At 42.9% G+C, this 26,395-nt stretch overlaps 1 protein-coding gene across 1 annotated transcript in view; it reads right to left on the bottom strand.

Moving 5' to 3' along the window:
- The window catches only part of LOC115125439 (isthmin-2-like), an 81,060-nt gene extending 54,868 nt beyond the window's left edge, over positions 1-26,192 (bottom strand). The window contains exon 1 of the mRNA XM_065025082.1: positions 26,058-26,192. Within this exon, the coding sequence (XP_064881154.1) occupies positions 26,058-26,192 (135 nt within the window). The remainder of the gene's footprint in view (positions 1-26,057) is intronic.
- Between the last annotated feature and the right edge of the window lie 203 nt (positions 26,193-26,395).

Raw genomic sequence — 26,395 nt, 5'->3', positions numbered from 1 at the left:
TACACATCACACACACACATCACACACACACATCACACATCACACATATCACACATATCACATACACATCACACATATCACATACACATCACACATCACACACACACACATCACACACACACACACACATCACACACACACACACACATCACACATCACACACACACATCACACATATCACACATATCACACACATCACACATCACACACACACATCACACACACACATCACACATCACACACACACATCACACATACACATCACACACACACATCACACACACACATCACACATCACACACACACATCACACACACACATCACACACACACACACATCACATCACACACACACACACACACACACACACACACACACACACACACACACACACACACACACATCACATACACATCACACATCAGACACACATCACACACACACACACACACATCACACATACACATCACACATCACACACACACACATATCACATACACATCACACACACACATCACACATATCACACACACATCACACACACACATCACACATATCACATCACACATCACACACACACATACACACACACACACACATATCACATCACACATCACACACACACATCAAACATCACACACACATCACACATATCACATACACATCACACACACACATCACACATATCACATCACACATCACACACACACATCACACACACACACACATATCACATACACATCACACACACACATCACACATCACACATCACACACACACACACATATCACATACACATCACACACACACATCACACATATCACATACACATCACACACACACATCACACACACACATCACACATCACACATCACACACACACATCACACATCACACACACACACATATCACATACACATCACACACATCACACATATCACATACACATCACACATCACACACACACACACACACATCACACATATCACACATCACACACACACATCACACACACACATCACACATCACACATCACACATACATCACACACACACATCACACATCACACACACACATCACACACACACACACACACACACACATATCACATCACACATCACACACACACACACACACACACACACACACACACACACACACACACACACACATCACACATGTCACATACACATCACACATCAGACACACACACACACACACACACACACACATCACACATCACACACACATCACACACACACACATATCACACACATCACACACACACATCACACATATCACATACACATCAAACATCACATACACACATCACACATATCACATACACATCACACACACACATCACACATATCACATCACACATCACACACACACACATATCACATCACACATCACACACACATCACACATATCACATACACATCACACACACATCACACACATCACACATCACACATCACACACACACATCACACACACACATCACACATACACATCACACACATCACACATCACACATATCACACACACACATCACACATATCACATACACATCACACACACCACACACACACACACACATCACACATCACACACACAAACACACATACACATTTAACACACAGACCACACACACACATCACACATATCACATACACATCACACACACCACACACACACCACACATCACACACACACACACCCACACACGCACACACATCACACACACACACAAACACACATACGCATTTAAACACACATCACACACATATCACACACACACACACACACACACACACACACACACACACACACACACACACACACATCACACACACACACATCACACACATCACACATATCACATCACACATCACACACACACATCTCACACACACACACACACATCACACATCACACATCACACATCACACACACACACACACACACATCACATACACACACACACACACACACACACACACACACACACACACACACACACACACACATACACATCACACATATCACATCACACACACACACATCACACATATCACATACACATCACACACATCACACACACATCACACACACATATCACACATATCACACACATCACACATCACACATCACACACACACATCACACATCACACACACACATCACACATCATCACACACATCACACATATCACATACACACACACATCACACATCACACATCACACGCACACATCACACATCACATATCACATACACATCACACACACACATCACACATCACACATATCACACACACACATCACACATATCACATCACACATCACACACACACACACACACACACACACATCACACATCACACACACATATCACATCACACATCACACACACACACACACACACACACACACACACACACACATCACACATATATCACACATCAGACACACACATCACACACACACACACACATCACACATCACACACACACATCACATACAAATCACACACACACATCACACATATCACATACACATCAAACATCACACACACACATCACACACATCACACATATCACATACACATCACACATCACACATCACACACACACATCACACATATCACACATATCACACATATCATACACATCACACATCACACACACACATCACACATATCACATACACATCACACATCACACACACATCACACACACATCACACATATCACACATATCACACATATCACACACATCACACATCACACACACATCACACACACACATCACACACACACATCACACATCACACATCACACACACACATCACACATATCACATACACATCACACACACACATCACACACACACATCACACATCACACACACACATCACACATCACACACACACACACATATCACATCACACACACACACACACACACACACACACACACACACACACACACACACACACACACACACACATCACACATATCACATACACATCACACATCACACACACACACACACACACATCACACATACACATCACACATCACACACACATATCACATACACATCACACACACATCACACATCACATACACATCAAACATCACACACACATCACACATATCACATACACATCACACACACATCACACATATCACATCACACATCACACACACACACACACACACACACATCACACACATCACACACACACATCACACATATCACATACACATCACACATCACACACACACATCACACATATCACATACACATCACACACACACATCACACATCACACACACACACACATATCACACACATCACACACACACATCACACATCATCACACACATCACACACATACATCACACATACACATACACATCACACACACACATCACACACACACATCACACATCACACACACACACACACATATCACATACACATCACACACACACATCACACACATACACATCACACATCACACACACACATCACACACACACATCACACATATCACATATCACACACACACACACACACATCACACACACACATCACACATCACACATCACATACATCACACACACACATCACACATCACACACACACATCACACACACACATCACACACACACACACATATCACATCACACATCACACACACACACACACACACACACACACACACACACACACACACACACACACATCACACATGTCACATACACATCACACATCACACACATCACACACACACACATCACACACATCACACATACACATCACACATCACACACACACACACATACACATACACATCACACACACACATCACACATATCATACACATCAAACATCACACACACACATCACACATATCACATACACATCACACACACACATCACACATATCACATCACACATCACACACACACACACATATCACATCACACATCACACACACACATCACACATATCACATACACATCACACACACAGACATCACACACACACATCACACATCACACATCACACACACACATCACACACACACATCACACATCACACACATCACACATCACACATCACACACACACATCACACATATCACATACACATCACACACACCACACACACACACACACAAACACATCACACACACAAACACACATACGCATAACACACAGACCACACACACACATCACACATATCACACACATCACACACACACATCACACATCACACACACACACACACATATCACACACACATCACACACACACACAAACACACATACGCATCACACACATCACACACATCACACACACACACACACACACACACACACACACACACACACACACACACACACACACACACACACACACATCACACACATCACACATATCACATACACATCACACACACACATCTCACACACACACACATATCACATCACACATCACACACACACACACACACACACACATACACATCACACACACACACACACACACACACACACACACACACACACACACACACACACACATACACATCACATCACATCACACACACACACATCACACATATCACATACACATCACACATCACACACACACATCACACACACATATCACACATATCACACACATCACACATCACACATCACACACACCACACACATCACACACACACATCACACATCACACATCACACACACACATCACACATATCACATACACACACACATCACACACACACATCACACATCACACATCACACATCACACATATCACATACACATCACACACACACATCACACATCACACATATCACACACACATCACACATATCACATACACATCACACACACCACACACACACACACACACATCACACATCACACACACATATCACATCACACATCACACACACACACACACACACACACACACACACACACATCACACATCACACATCACACACACACATCACACACACACACACACATCACACATCACACACACATATCACATACAAATCACACACACACATCACACATATCACATACACATCAAACATCACACACACACATCACACACATCACACATATCACATACACATCACACACACACATCACACACACACATCACACATATCACACATATCACACATATCACACACATCACACATCACACACACACATCACACATATCACATACACATCACACATCACACACACACATCACACACACACATCACACATATCACACATATCACACATATCACACACATCACACATCACACACACACATCACACACACATCACACACACATCACACATCACACATCACACACACACATCACACATATCACATACACATCACACACACACATCACACACACACATCACACATCACACACACACATCACACATCACACACACACACACATATCACATCACACATCACACACACACACACACACACACACACACACACACACACACACACACACACACACACACACACACATCACACATATCACATACACATCACACATCAGACACACACATCACACACACACATCACACATACACATCACACATCACACACACACATATCACATACACATCACACACACACATCACACATATCACATACACATCAAACATCACACACACACATCACACATATCACATACACATCACACACACACATCACACATATCACATCACACATCACACACACACACACACACACACACATATCACATACACATCACACACACACATCACACATATCACATACACATCACACATCACACACACACATCACACATATCACATACACATCACACACACACATCACACATCACACACACACACACATATCACATACACATCACACACACACATCACACATATCACATACACATCACACACATACATCACACATATCACATACACATCACACACACACACACACACATCACACATATCACACATATCACATATCACATACACATCACACATCACACACACACACATCACACATATCACATACACATCACACATCACACACACACATCACACACATCACACATATCACACATATCACACACATCACACATCACACACATCACACACACACATCACACATCACACACACACATCACACATCACACATCACACATCACACACACATCACACATATCACATACACATCACACACACACATCACACACACACATCACACATCACACACACACATCACACATATCACATACACATCACACATATCACATACACATCACACACACAAACATCACACATCACACATACACATCACACACACACATCACACATATCACATACACATCACACATCACACATCACACATATCACATACACATCACACACACACATCACACACACACACACATATCACATACACATCACACATATCACATACACATCACACATCACACACACACATCACACACACACATCACACATATCACATACACATCACACACACACATCACACATATCACATCACACATCACACACACATCATCACACATCACACACACACATATCACATACACATCACACAGACACATCACACACACATATCACACATATCACATACACATCACACATCACACACACACATGACACACACATCACACATATCACATACACATCACACATATCACACATATCACATACACATCACACACACAAACATCACACATCACACACACACATCACACACACATCACACATATCACATTCACATCACACATCACACAGACACATCACACACACACATCACACATATCACATACACATCACACATCACACACACACATCACACATCACACACACATATCACACATCACACATATCACATACACATCACACACACACATCACACATCACATCACACATCACACACACACATCACACATCACACACACACATCACACACATCACACAGACACACACACACACACATATCACACACATCACATACACATCACACATCACACACACACATGACACACACATCACACATATCACATACACATCACACATATACACATACACATACACACACACACACATCACACATCACACACACACACACACATCACACATATCACATTCACATCACATACATCACACAGACACATCACACACACACATCACACATATCACATACACACACATCACACACACATCACACATCACACACACATATCACACATCACACATATCACATATCACATCACACATCACACAGACACATCACACACACATCACACATATCACACACATCACACACACATCACACATATCACATACACATCACACACACACATCATCACACATATCACACATATCACATCACACATCACACATCACACACACACACATCACACATATCACATACACATCACACATCACACACACACATCACACACATCACACATATCACACATATCACACACATCACACATCACACACACACATCACACACACACATCACACACACACATCACATCACACATCACACATCACACACACATCACACATATCACATACACATCACACACACACATCACACACACACATCACACATCACACACACACATCACACATATCACATACACATCACACATATCACATACACATCACACACACAAACATCACACATCACACATACACATCACACACACACATCACACATATCACATACACATCACACATCACACATCACACATATCACATACACATCACACACACACATCACACATCACACACACACATATCACATACACATCACACATATCACATACACATCACACATCACACAGACACATCACACACACACATCACACATATCACATACACATCACACACACACATCACACATATCACATCACACATCACACACACACATCACACATCACACACACACATATCACATACACATCACACAGACACATCACACACACATATCACACATATCACATACACATCACACATCACACACACACATGACACACACATCACACATATCACATACACATCACACATATCACACATATCACATACACATCACACACACAAACATCACACATCACACACACACATCACACACACATCACACATATCACATACACATCACATACATCACACAGACACATCACACACACACATCACACATATCACATACACATCACACATCACACACACACATCACACATCACACACACATATCACACATCACACATATCACATACACATCACATACACACACAGACACATCACACACACATCACACATACACATCACACACACACATCACACACACACATCACACATCACACACACACATCACACATCACACATACACATCACACACACACACACACATCACACATCACACACACATCACACACACACACACACACATCACACATCACACATATCACACACACACATCACACATATCACATACACACATCACACACACCACACACGCACACACACACAAACACATCACAGACACAAACACAAACACACATACGCATTTAACACACAGACCACACACACACATCACACATATCACATACACATCACATCACACACACCACACACACACCACACATCACACACACACACACACACACGCACACACATCACACACACACACAAACACACATACGCATTTAACACACACATCACACACATATCACACACACACACACACACACACACACACACACACACATACACACACACACACACATCACACATATCACATACACATCACACATCACACAGACACATCACACACACACATCACACATATCACATACACATCACACATCACACACACACATCACACACATCACACATATCACATACACATCACACACACACATCACACATCACACACACACATATCACATACACACCACACAGACACATCACACACACACATACCACATATCACATACACATGACACATATCACATACACATCACACATATCACACATATCACATACACATCACACACACAAACATCACACATCACACACACACATCACACACACACATCACACATATCACATACACATCACACATCACACACACACATGACACACACATCACACATATCACATACACATCACACATATCACACATATCACATACACATCACACACACAAACATCACACATCACACACAAACATCACACACACACATCACACATATCACATACACATCACATACATCACACAGACACATCACACACACACATCACACATATCACATACACATCACACATCACACATCACACACACACATCACACATCACACATCACACACACATATCACACATCACACATATCACATACACATCACATACATCACACAGACACATCACACACACACATCACACATATCACATACACATCACACACACATCACACACACACATCACACATCACACACACACATCACACATCACACACACACATCACACATCACACATATCACATACACATCACACACACACATCACACATCACACATCACACACACACATCACACACACATCACACACACACATCACACATCACACATATCACACACACACATCACACATATCACATACACATCACACACACCACACACGCACACATACGCATTTAACACACAGACCACACACACACATCACACATATCACATACACATCACACACACCACACACACACCACACATCACACACACACACACACACACGCACACACATCACACACACACACAAACACACATACGCATTTAACACACACATCACACACATATCACACACACACACACACACACACACACACACACACACACACATCACATACACACACACATCACACACATCACACATATCACATACACATCACACACACACATCACACATCACACACACACATATCACATACACATCACACAGACACATCACACACACACATCACACATATCACATACACATCACACATCACACACACACATGACACATATCACATACACATCACACATATCACACATATCACATACACACACACACACAAACATCACACATCACACACACACACACACACACATCACACATATCACATACACATCACACATCACACAGACACATCACACATATCACACACATATCACACATCACACATATCACATACACATCACATACATCACACAGACACATCACACATATCACATACACATCACACATCACACATCACACACACACATCACACATCACACATCACACACACATATCACACATCACACATATCACATACACATCACACACATCACACACACACATCACACATATCACATACACATCACACACACACACACACATCACACATCACACACACACATCACACATATCACATACACATCACACACACACATCACACATCACACATCACACATCACACACACACATCACACATCACACACACACACATCACACATCACACATCACACATCACACATCACACATCACACATATCACACACACACATCACACATATCACATACACATCACACACACCACACACGCACACACACACACAAACACATCACAGACACAAACACAAACACACATACGCATTTAACACACAGACCACACACACACATCACACATATCACATACACATCACACACACACACACACACACACATCACACACACACACACACACACACACACATCACACACACACACACAAACACACATACGCATTTAACACACACTTCACACATCACACACACACACACACACACACACACACACACACACACACACACATCACACACATCACACACACATCACACACACACATCACACACACACACATATCACATCACACATCACACATCACACACACACACACACACACACACACACACACACACACATCACACATATCACACACACATCACACACACACACACACACACACACACACACACACACATACACATCACACATATCACATACACATCACACACACACACACACATCACACATATCACATACACATCACACATCACACATCACACATATCACACATCACACATCACACATCACACACACACATCACACACACACATCACACATCACACATCACACACACATACACACATATCACACACATCACACATCACACACACACATCACACACACACATCACACATCACACACACACATCACACATCACACATCACACACACACATACACATACACATCACACAGACACATCACACACACACATCACACATATCACATACACATCACACATCACACATCACACACACACATCACACATCACACACACACATCACACATATCACATACACATCACACACACACATCACACACACACATCACACACACACATCACACACACACATCACACACACACATCACACACATCACACATCACACATATCACACACACACATCACACATATCACATACACATCACACACACCACACACGCACACACACACAAACACATCACACACACAAACACACATACGCATTTAACACACAGACCACACACACACATCACACATATCACACACATCACACACACACACACACACCACACATCACACACACACACACCACACGCACACACATCACACACACACACAAACACACATACGCATTTAACACACACATCACACACATATCACACACACACACACACACACACACACACACACACACACACACACACACACACACACATCACATACACACACACATCACACACATCACACATATCACATACACATCACACACACACATCTCACACACACACATATCACATCACACATCACACATCACACACACACACACACACACATACACATACACATCACACACACACACACACACACACACACACACACACACACACACACACACATCACACATATCACATCACACACACACACATCACACATATCACATACACATCACACATCACACACACACATCACACACACATATCACACATATCACACACATCACACATCACACATCACACATCACACACACACATCACACATCACACACACACATCACACATCACACATCACACACACACATCACACATATCACATACACATCACACACACACATCACACACACACACACATCACACATCACACATCACACGCACACATCACACATCACACATATCACATACACATCACACACACACATCACACATCACACATATCACACACACACATCACACATATCACATACACATCACACACACCACACACACACACACACACACATCACACATCACACACACACACACATATCACACATCACATCACACACACACACACACACACACACACACACACACACACACACACACACACACACATCACACATATATCACACATCAGACACACACATCACACACACACACACATCACACATCACACACACACATATCACATACAAATCACACACACACATCACACATATCACATACACATCAAACATCACACACACACATCACACACATCACACATATCACATACACATCACACACACACATCACACATACACATCACACATCACACACACACATCACACATATCACATACACATCACACACACACATCACACATCACACATCACACATATCACATACACATCACACACACATATCACATACACATCACACACACACACACACACACACACACACACACACACACACACACACACACACACACACACATATCACATCACACATCACACACACATCACACATATCACATACACATCACACATCAGACACATCACACACACACATCACACACACACACACACACACACATCACACACACACACACACACACACACCACACACGCATACACACACACCACACATCACACACACAAACACACATACACATTTAACACACACATCACACACATTTCACACACACATCACACACATATCACACACACACACACACACACACACACACACACACACACACACACACACACACACACACACACACATCACACATCACACACACACATCAGACACACACATCACACACACACATCACACACATCACACATATCACATACACATCACACACACACATCACACATCACACACACACATATCACATATCACATCACACACACACACACATCACACATATCACATACACATCACACATCACACACACACATGACACATATCACATACACATCACACATATCACACATATCACATACACATCACACACACAAACATCACACATCACACACACATCACACATATCACATACACATCACATACATCACACAGACACATCACACATATCACATACACATCACACATCACACATCACACACACATATCACACATCACACATATCACATACACATCACATACATCACACAGACACATCACACATATCACATACACATCACACATCACACATCACACACACATATCACACATCACACATATCACATACACATCACATACATCACACAGACACATCACACATCACACACACACATCACACATCACACATCACACACACATATCACACATCACACATATCACATACACATCACATACATCACACACACACATCACACATATCACATACACATCACACACACACATCACACACACACATCACACATCACACACACACATCACACATCACACATATCACATACACATCACACACACACATCACACATCACACATCACACATCACACACACACATCACACATCACACACACACATCACACATACACATCACACACACACATCACACATCACACATATCACACACACACATCACACATATCACATACACATCACACACACCACACACGCACACACACACAAACACATCACAGACACAAACACAAACACACATACATTTAACACACAGACACACACACATCACACATATCACATACACATCACACACACACACACACACACACATCACACACACACACACACACACACACGCACACACATCACACACACACACACAAACACACATACGCATTTACACACACATCACACACATATCACACACACACACACACACACACACACACACACACATACACACACACATCACACACATCACACACACATCACACACACACATCACACACACACACACATATCACATCACACATCACACATCACACACACACACACACACACACACACACACACACACACATCACACATATCACATAAACACACACACACACACACACACACACACACACACACACACACATACACATCACACATATCACATACACATCACACACACACACACACATCACACATATCACATACACATCACACATCACACACACACATCACACATATCACACACATCACACATCACACACACACATCACACACACACATCACACATCACACACACACATCACACACACACATCACACATCACACATCACACACACATATCACACATATCACACACATCACACATCACACACACACATCACACACACACATCACACATCACACACACACATCACACATCACACATCACACATCACACATATCACATACACATCACACAGACACATCACACACACACATCACACATATCACATACACATCACACATCACACATCACACACACACATCACACATCACACACACATCACACATATCACATACACATCACACACACACATCACACACACACATCACACATCACACATCACACACACACATCACACACACACATCACACATACACATCACACACACACATCACACATCACACATATCACACACACACATCACACATATCACATACACATCACACACACCACACACGCACACACACACAAACACATCACACACACAAACACACATACGCATTTAACACACAGACCACACACACACATCACACATATCACATACACATCACACACACCACACACACACCACACATCACACACACACACACACCCACACGCACACACATCACACACACACACAAACACACACATTTAACTCACACATCACACACATATCACACACACACACACACACACACACACACACACACACACACACACACACACACACACACACACACACACACACACACACACACACACACACATCACATACACACACACATCACACACATCACACATATCACATACACATCACACACACACATCTCACACACACACACATATCACATCACACATCACACATCACACATCACACACACACACACACATACACATCACACACACACACACACACACACACACACACACACACACACACATACACATCACACATCACATCACACACACACACATCACACATATCACATACACATCACACATCACACACACATCACACACACATATCACACATCACACACACACATCACACACACACACACACACACACACACACACACACACACACATCACACATATCACATACACATCACACACACACATCACACACACACACACATCACACATCACACATCACACGCACACATCACACATCACACATATCACATACACATCACACACACACATCACACATCACACATATCACACACACACATCACACATATCACACACATCACACACATCACACACACACATCACACATCACACACACACACACATCACATCACACATCACACACACACACACACACACACACACACACACACACACACACACACACACACACACACACACACACACACACACACACATCACATACACACACACATCACACACATCACACATATCACATACACATCACACACACATCTCACACACACACACATCACATCACACATCACACATCACACATCACACACACACACACACATACACATCACACACACACACACACACACACACACACACACACACACACACATACACATCACACATATCACATCACACACACACATCACACATATCACATACACATCACACATCACACACACACATCACACACACATATCACACATCACACACACACATCACACATCACACACACATCACACATCACACATCACACACACACATCACACATATCACATACACATCACACACACATCACACACACACACACATCACACATCACACATCACACGCACACATCACACATCACACATATCACACACATCACACACACACATCACACATCACACATATCACACACACACATCACACATCACACACATCACACACACCACACACACACACATCACACATCACACACACACACACATATCACATCACACATCACACACACACACACACACACACACACACACACACACACACATCACACATATATCACACATCAGACACACACATCACACACACACACACACATCACACATCACACACACACATATCACATACAAATCACACACACACATCACACATATCACATACACATCAAACATCACACACACACATCACACACATCACACATATCACATACACATCACACACACACATCACACATACACATCACACATCACACACACACATCACACATATCACATACACATCACACACACACATCACACATCACACATCACACATATCACACACATCACACACACATATCACACACATCACACACACACACACACACACACACACACACACACACACACACACACACACATCACACATCACACACACACACACATCACACATATCACATACACATCACACATCAGACACATCACACATCACACATCACACACACACACATCACACATCACACACACACATCACACACACCACACACGCATACACACACACCACACATCACACACACAAACACACATACACATTTAACACACACATCACACACATTTCACACACACATCACACACATATCACACACACACACACACACACACACACACACACACACACACACACACACACACACACACACACACACACACACACACATCACACACACACACATACACATCACACACACACATCAGACACACATATCACACACACACACGAGAGTCATATCCAATATCGCTGCCTACATTCCAGTTCAGAGTTTGGATTAGTAAGTGGTTGTTTGTGTGTAAGACAGGCGTCCCTCAAATGTTCAGCCTCTCCGGCTCACTCTGACCTATGTGACCCAACCACTCGCTTCAATGAAAACACATACCCCAGCACTCTACAGATCACACATCACACACACACATCACACACACACATCACACATATCACATACACATCACACACACACATCACACATCACACATATCACACACACACATCACACATATCACATACACATCACACACACCACACACGCACACACACACACACACATCACACATCACACACAAACACACATACGCATTTAACACACACATCACACACATCACACACACCACACACGCACACACACACACCACACATCACACACACACACCACACATCACACACACACACATCACACACACACACACACACACACACACACACACACACACACACACACACACACACACACATCACACACACACACAAACACACATACGCATTTAACACACACACACATCACACACACACACAAAACACACATCACATACACATCACACATCACACACATCACACACACACATCACACACACACACACACACACACACACACACACACACACACACACACACACACACGCATATCACATCACATCACACATATCACATACACATCACACACACACATATCACATACACATCACACAGACACATCACACACACACACACAAACACACATACACATTTAACACACACATCACACACATTTCACACATATCACATACACATCACATACATCACATACACATCACACAGACACATCACACACACCACACACGCACACACACACACCACACATCACACACACACACATCACACACACACACAACACACACACACATTTAACACACACATCACACACATTTCACACACACATCACACATATCACACATACACACATCACACATATCACATACACATCACACATCACACATCACACATCACACACACACATCACACATCACACATCACACATATCACATACACATCACACACACACATCACACACACCACACACGCACACACACACACACACATCACACACACACACATCACACACACACACACAAACACACATACACATTTAACACACACATCACACACATTTCACACACACATCACACACATCACACACACACACACACACACACACACACACACACACACACACACACACACACACACACACACACACACACACATACACATCACACACACACATCAGACACACATATCACACACACACACGAGAGTCATATCCAACATCAGCTGCCACATTCCAGTTCAGAGTTTGGATTACAAGACAGGCGTCCTCAAATGTTCAGCCTCTCCGGCTCACTCTGACCTATGTGAACCAACCACTCGCTTCAATGAAACACATACCCCAGCACTCTACAGATCACACACACACACACATCACACACACACATATCACACACACACATCACACATATCACATACACATCACACACCACACACGCACACACACACACACACATCACACACACACACAAACACACATACGCATTTAACACACACATCACACACATCACATACACATCACACACACCACACACGCACACACACACACACCACACATCACACACACACACACCACACATCACACACACACACACACACACACACACACACACACACACACACACACACACACACACACACACATCACACACACACACAAACACACATACGCATTTAACACACACACACATCACACACATCACACACACACACACACACACACATCACACACATCACACACAACACACACATCACACCCACACATCACACACACACACACACACACACACATATCACATCACACATCACATCACACATATCACATACACATCACACACACACACACACACACACACACACACACACACACACACACACACACACACACACACACATCACACATATCACATACACATCACACATCAGACACATCACACACACACACACACACATCACACATACACATCACACACATATCACATACACATCACACACACACATCACACATATCACATCACACATCACACACACACATCACACACACACATCACACACACACATCACACATATCACACACATCACACATACACATCACACATCACACACACATCACACATATCACATCACACATATCACATCACACATCACACACACACATCACACACACACATCACACACACACACATCACACATATCACATACACATCACACATATCACATCACACATCACACACACATCACACACACACATCACATCACACATCACACACACATCACACACACACACATCACACATATCACATCACACATCACACATACACATCACACATCACACACACACATCACACACACACACATCACATCACACACACATATCACATCACACATCACACACACACATCACACATCACACACACACATCACACACACACACATCACACATATCACACACATCACACATCACACACACATCACACACACACATCACACACACACATCACACATATCACATACACATCACACATCACACATCACACATACACATCACACACACACACACACACACAAACATCACACACACACATCACACATCACACACACACATCACACATCAAACACACACATCACACATACACATCACACACACCACACACGCACACACAAACACACACGCATTTAACACACACATACACACATCACACACACATCACACACACACACACACACACACACACACACACACACACACACACACACACACACACACACACACACACATACACATACACATCACACACACACACATCACACACACATATCACACACACACACATCACACACACATATCACACAAGAGAGTCATATCCAATATCGCTGCCTACATTCCAGTTCAGAGTTTGGATTAGTAAGATGGTTGTTTGTGTGAAGACAGAGCGTCCTCAGAATAAGATTCAGAGAGAGAGAGAGAGAGAGAGAGAGGGGAGAAAGAGAATAAGATGGAGGGAACCAGAGAATAAGATGGAGGAGAAAATAAGATGGAGGGGAGAGAGAGAGAGAGGGGAGAAAGAGAATAAGATGGAGGGAGAGAGAGAGAGAGAGGAGAAAGAGAATAAGATGGAGGGAGAGAGAGAGGGGAGGAAGAGAATAAGAGAGGGAGAAAGAGAATAAGATGGAGAGGAGAGAGAGGGAGGGAATAAGATGGTGGGAGAAAGAGAAGAGAGAGGGAGAAAGAGAATAAGATGGAGGGAGAGAGAGAGAGGGGAGAAAGAGAATAAGATGGAGAGAGAAAGAGAATAAGATGGAGGGAGAGAGAGAGAGAGGGGAGAAAGAGAATAAGATGGAGGGAGAGAAGAGAGAGAGAGGGGAGAAAGAGAATAAGATGGAGGGAGGGGAGAGAGAGAGGGGAGGAAGAGAATAAGATAGATGGAGGAAGAGAGAGGGGGAGAATAAGATAGAGGGAGGAAGATAATAAGATGGAGGGGAGAGAGAGAGAGAGGGGAGAAAGAGAATAAGATGGAGGGAGAAAGAGAATAAGATGGAGGGAGGAGAGAGAGGGGAGAAAGAGAATAAGATAGAGGGAGGAAGAGAATAAGATGGAGGGAGGAAGAGAGAGGGGAGAAAGAGAATAAGATGGAGGGAGAGAGAGAGAGAGGGAGAAAGAGAATAAGATGGGGAGAGAGAGAAAGAGAATAAGATAGAGAGAAGAGAGAGGGGAGAAAGAGAATAAGATAGAGGGAGGGAGAAGGGAGAAGAGAATAAGATAGAGGGAGAAAGAGAATAAGATGGAGGGGAGAGAGGAGAGGAGAGAGAGAGGGAGAAAGAGAATAAGATGGTGGGAGAAAGAGAATAAGATGGAGGGAGAAAGAGAATAAGATAGAGGGAGGAAGAGAGAGAGAGGGGAGAAAGAGAATAAGATGGAGGGAGAAAGAGAATAAGATGGAGGGAGAGAGAGAGAGAGAGAGAGGGGAGAAAGAGAATAAGATGGAGGGAGAGAGAGAGAGAGAGGGGAGAAAGAGAATAAGATGGAGGGAGGAGAGAGAGAGAGGGGAGAAAGAGAATAAGATGGAGGGAGAGAGAGAGAGAGGGGAGAAAGAGAATAAGATGGAGGGAGAGAGAGAGAGAGAGGGGAGAAAGAGAATAAGATGGAGGGAGAAAGAGAATAAGATGGAGGGAGGAAGAGAGAGGGGGAGAAAGAGAATAAGATAGGGGGAAGAGAATAAGATGGAGGGAGAGAGAGAGAGAGAGAGAGGGAGAAAGAGAATAAGATGGAGGGAGAAAGAGAATAAGATGGAGGGAGAAAGAGAATAAGATGGAGGGAGAGAGAGAGAGAGGGGAGAAAGAGAATAAGATGGAGGGAGAAAGAGAATAAGATGGAGGGAGAGAGAGAGAGAGAGGGGAGAAAGAGAATAAGATGGAGGAGAGAGAGAGAGAGAGGGGAGAAAGAGAATAAGATGGAGGGAGGGAGAGAGAGAGGGGAGGAAGAGAATAAGATAGATGGAGGAAGAGAGAGGGGGGAGAATAAGATGGAGGGGAGAAAGAGAATAAGATGGAGGGAGAGAGAGAGAGAGAGGGGAGAAAGAGAATAAGATGGAGGGAGAAAGAGAATAAGATGGAGGGAGGAAGAGAGAGGGGGAGAAAGAGAATAAGATAGAGGGAGGAAGAGAATAAGATGGAGGGAGGAAGAGAGAGGGGGAGAAAGAGAATAAGATGGAGAGAGAGAGATAAAGGGGAGGAAGAGAATAAGATAGAGGGAGAGAGAGAAAGAGAATAAGATAGAGGGAGGAAGAGAGAGGGGGAGAAAGAGAATAAGATAGAGGGAGGAAGAGAGAGGGGGAGAAAGAGAATAAGATGGAGGGAGAGAGAGAAAGGGAGGAAGAGAATAAGATAGAGGGAGAGAGAGAAAGAGAATAAGATAGAGGAAGGAAGGGGTACAGCGAGAGAGAGAGGTACAGACTCAGTGAGCATAGCCTTGCTATTGAGAGGGGAGCAGACATGGCTCTCAAGAGAATAATGTGCTCACTGCCCACAAAATGAGGTGGAAACTGAGCTGCAAACCTCCTGCCCAATGATGACCATATTAGAGAGACATATTTCCCTCAGATTGATCCACAAAGAATTTGAAAACAAATCCATTTTGATAAACTCCCATATCTACTGGGTGAAATTCCACAGTGTGCCGTCACAGCAGCAAGATTTGTGACCTGTTGCCACGAGAAAAGGGCAAAACCAGTGAAGAACACACACCAATATTTATGCTTATTTATTTTATCTTGTGTCCTTTAACCATTTGTACCTTGTTAAAACACTGTATATATATAATATGACATTTGTAATGTCTATTGTTTTGAAACTTCTGTATGTGTAAGTTTACTGTTAATTTTTATTGTTTATTTAACTTTATATATTCACTTTATATATTATATGCCTCACTTGCTTTGGCAATGTCAACACATGTTTCCCATGCCAATAAAGCCCTTGAATTGAATTCAATTGAATTGAGAGGGGAGGAGAAAGAGAATAAGATAGAGGGAGAAGAGAGAGAGGGGGAGAAAGAGAATAAGATGGAGGGAGAAAGAGAATAAGATGGAGGGAGGAGAGAGAGAGAGGGGAGAAAGAGAATAAGATGGAGGGAGAAAGAGAATAAGATGGAGGGAGAGAGAGAGAGAGAGGGGAGAAAGAGAATAAGATGGAGGAGAGAGAGAGAGAGAGGGGAGAAAGAGAATAAGATGGAGGGAGGGAGAGAGAGAGGGGAGGAAGAGAATAAGATAGATGGAGGAAGAGAGAGGGGGGAAATAGAATAAGATAGAGGGAGGAAGATAATAAGATGGAGGGAGAGAGAGAGAGAGAGAGGGGAGAAAGAGAATAAGATGGAGGGAGAAAGAGAATAAGATGGAGGGAGGAAGAGAGAGGGGGGAGAAAGAGAATAAGATAGAGGGAGGAAGAGAATAAGATGGAGGGAGGAAGAGAGAGGGGGAGAAAGAGAATAAGATAGAGGGAGGAAGAGAATAAGATGGAGGGAGGAAGAGAGAGGGGGGAGAAAGAGAATAAGATGGAGGGAGAGAGAGAGAAAGGGGAGGAAGAGAATAAGATAGAGGGAGAGAGAGAAAGAGAATAAGATAGAGGGAGGAAGAGAGAGGGGGGGAGAAAGAGAATAAGATAGAGGGAGGAAGAGAGAGGGGGGGAGAAAGAGAATAAGATGGAGGGAGAGAGAGAGAAAGGGGAGGAAGAGAATAAGATAGAGGGAGAGAGAGAAAGAGAATAAGATAGAGGGAGGAAGGGGTACAGAGAGAGAGAGAGGTACAGACTCAGTGAGCATAGCCTTGCTATTGAGAAAGGCCGCCGTAGGCAGACATGGCTCTCAAGAGAAGACAGGCTATGTGCTCACTGCCCACAAAATGAGGTGGAAACTGAGCTGCACTTCCTAACCTCCTGCCCAATGTATGACCATATTAGAGAGACATATTTCCCTCAGATTACACAGATCCACAAAGAATTTGAAAACAAATCCAATTTTGATAAACTCCCATATCTACTGGGTGAAATTCCACAGTGTGCCGTCACAGCAGCAAGATTTGTGACCTGTTGCCACGAGAAAAGGGCAACCAGTGAAGAACACACACCATTGTAAATACAACCCATATTTATGCTTATTTATTTTATCTTGTGTCCTTTAACCATTTGTACCTTGTTAAAACACTGTATATATATAATATGACATTTGTAATGTCTATTGTTTTGAAACTTCTGTATGTGTAATGTTTACTGTTAATTTTTATTGTTTATTTAACTTTATATATTCACTTTATATATTATATGCCTCACTTGCTTTGGCAATGTCAACACATGTTTCCCATGCCAATAAAGCCCTTGAATTGAATTCAATTGAATTGAGAGGGGGAGAAAGAGAATAAGATAGAGGGAGGAAGAGAGAGGGGGGGGAGAAAGAGAATAAGATGGAGGGAGAAAGAGAATAAGATGGAGGGAGAGAGAGAGAGAGAGGGGAGAAAGAGAATAAGATGGAGGGAGAAAGAGAATAAGATGGAGGGAGAGAGAGAGAGAGAGAGGGGAGAAAGAGAATAAGATGGAGGGAGAAAGAGAATAAGATGGAGGGAGGAAGAGAGAGGGGGAGAAAGAGAATAAGATAGAGGGGAGGAAGAGAATAAGATGGAGGGAGGAAGAGAGAGGGGGAGAAAGAGAATAAGATGGAGGGATAGAGAGAGAAAGGGGAGGAAAAGAATAAGATAGAGGAGAGAGAGAGAAAGAGAATAAGATAGAGGGAGGAAGAGAGAGGGGGAGAAAGAGAATAAGATAGAGGGAGGAAGAGAGAGGGGGAGAAAGAGAATAAGATGAGAGAGAGAGAGAGAGAGAAAGGGGGAGAGAAGAGAATAAGATAGAGGGAGAGAGAGAAAGAGAATAAGATAGAGGGAGGAAGGGGAAAGAGAGAGAGGAGAGAGGAGAAAGGGGTAGATAGATAGATAGATAGATAGATAGATAGATAGATAGATAGATAGATAGATAGATAGATAGATAGATAGATAGATAGATAGATAGATAGATCTTAAACATCAAAGACCGCCACTGATAGATAGAGAAAGAGAGAGAGAGAATGAGAGGGAGAGTACGAGGACCCCTCCCCAGTTCTGTAAATCATCATTAAGTGTACTAGCCGAAGGCTACACTTGCTTAACCCTCTGACCTCTGACCCTTTACTTTTGACATGCTCCCTGAACCCTGGAAGACACATGATGACTAGTAACTGAGTCATGACTGTATAGCATAGTAATACCATCATAATCAAATGCAGGTCTATGTGAAGTGCAATGCCTTCATCTTCATACAGATTAGAATACAGCCCATCACTGTATAAACTGGAGAAGGTCTACGGAGAAAGTCTATGGAGCAAGTCTATTCAGCAACATAATATAATCATATATATGCCATTTAGCAGATGCCTTTACCCAAATCGATTTACAGTCATTTGTGCATACAATTTGCATATGGGTTGTTCCCGGGAATCCAGCCCACAATCCTGACTTGGCAAGCGCCATACTCTACCAACTGAGGCCTCCTGGATCACATTAGACAACCAAACTGGCAGACCTGAGGGGGGTATTTGGGGTCTGATGGGGTATGAGTTCCTCCCTCACAGGGTGTTATCATCACTGGACCATCTCTGCTACTGTCCCTGTCAGCCCCAGAACTGCCTGAGATCATTCATTCTGCAGTACATTTTTGTATGTACACGTAAAGAGAAAACAAACGTTTCACATGATTTAGTGTCTAGTGCTCTTCCCAGCTCCCGACCCCGTCAGTTTTCACTTCATCAAAGTGATTGCGCAATGTAGCCACTTTGGACGACTTCATCGTTGTTCACGGTCTCTGACCTATTGGGCTCTCAGAAGTAAGAGTTTCACCCGATAGATTTACCTTATGATGTATGCTGCCAATCCCTAAACAATAACGTCATTTCAGGCTACAATGTGTTACACGCAGCCAAGGTGTGAATGTGACATTACGCATCAATTCATAAATGTTACCCTGTGAAGTTTCACCACATTTCCAATTTCCCAATCATAAAACAAGTTTTTTGTATTTTGTTAATAAAATTAACAAATGACATAAACCCCTCGTTATTGATAAAGTGGGCATGCTTTTACCTCCGTGGTCGAAGTGCTCCTGCCGTTGGGGACTGCGCTTTTTTGACTGTTGGTGGGGAAGCTCTTGACTGACACCTGGATGGTCACCAGGAGGACAACACACAGTAGCTGAACCTGCCTGCGCATCTTCTGCATGGTTTCTCCACGTTGGGACAAAGTCCGCTAATGTTGAGATGCTGTGGTCGGTCTCTCCTTTGATCTTTAGAAGCCCTTAGCGTCCTGGACACGTTTTCAGTACCCTCGCATTTGGTCCATAAATATAATCAATATAATTCCTAAATCAATATACATGATACTTAATCCAACATTGTCTAAAAATTACCTGAACTTTTAACCAA

Source organism: Oncorhynchus nerka, linkage group LG12, assembly GCF_034236695.1.
Source record: "Oncorhynchus nerka isolate Pitt River linkage group LG12, Oner_Uvic_2.0, whole genome shotgun sequence".
NCBI lineage: Eukaryota > Metazoa > Chordata > Actinopteri > Salmoniformes > Salmonidae > Oncorhynchus > Oncorhynchus nerka.
The sequence above is the reverse complement of the archived record's forward strand: the minus strand, read 5'-3'. Positions and strand labels throughout refer to the sequence as shown.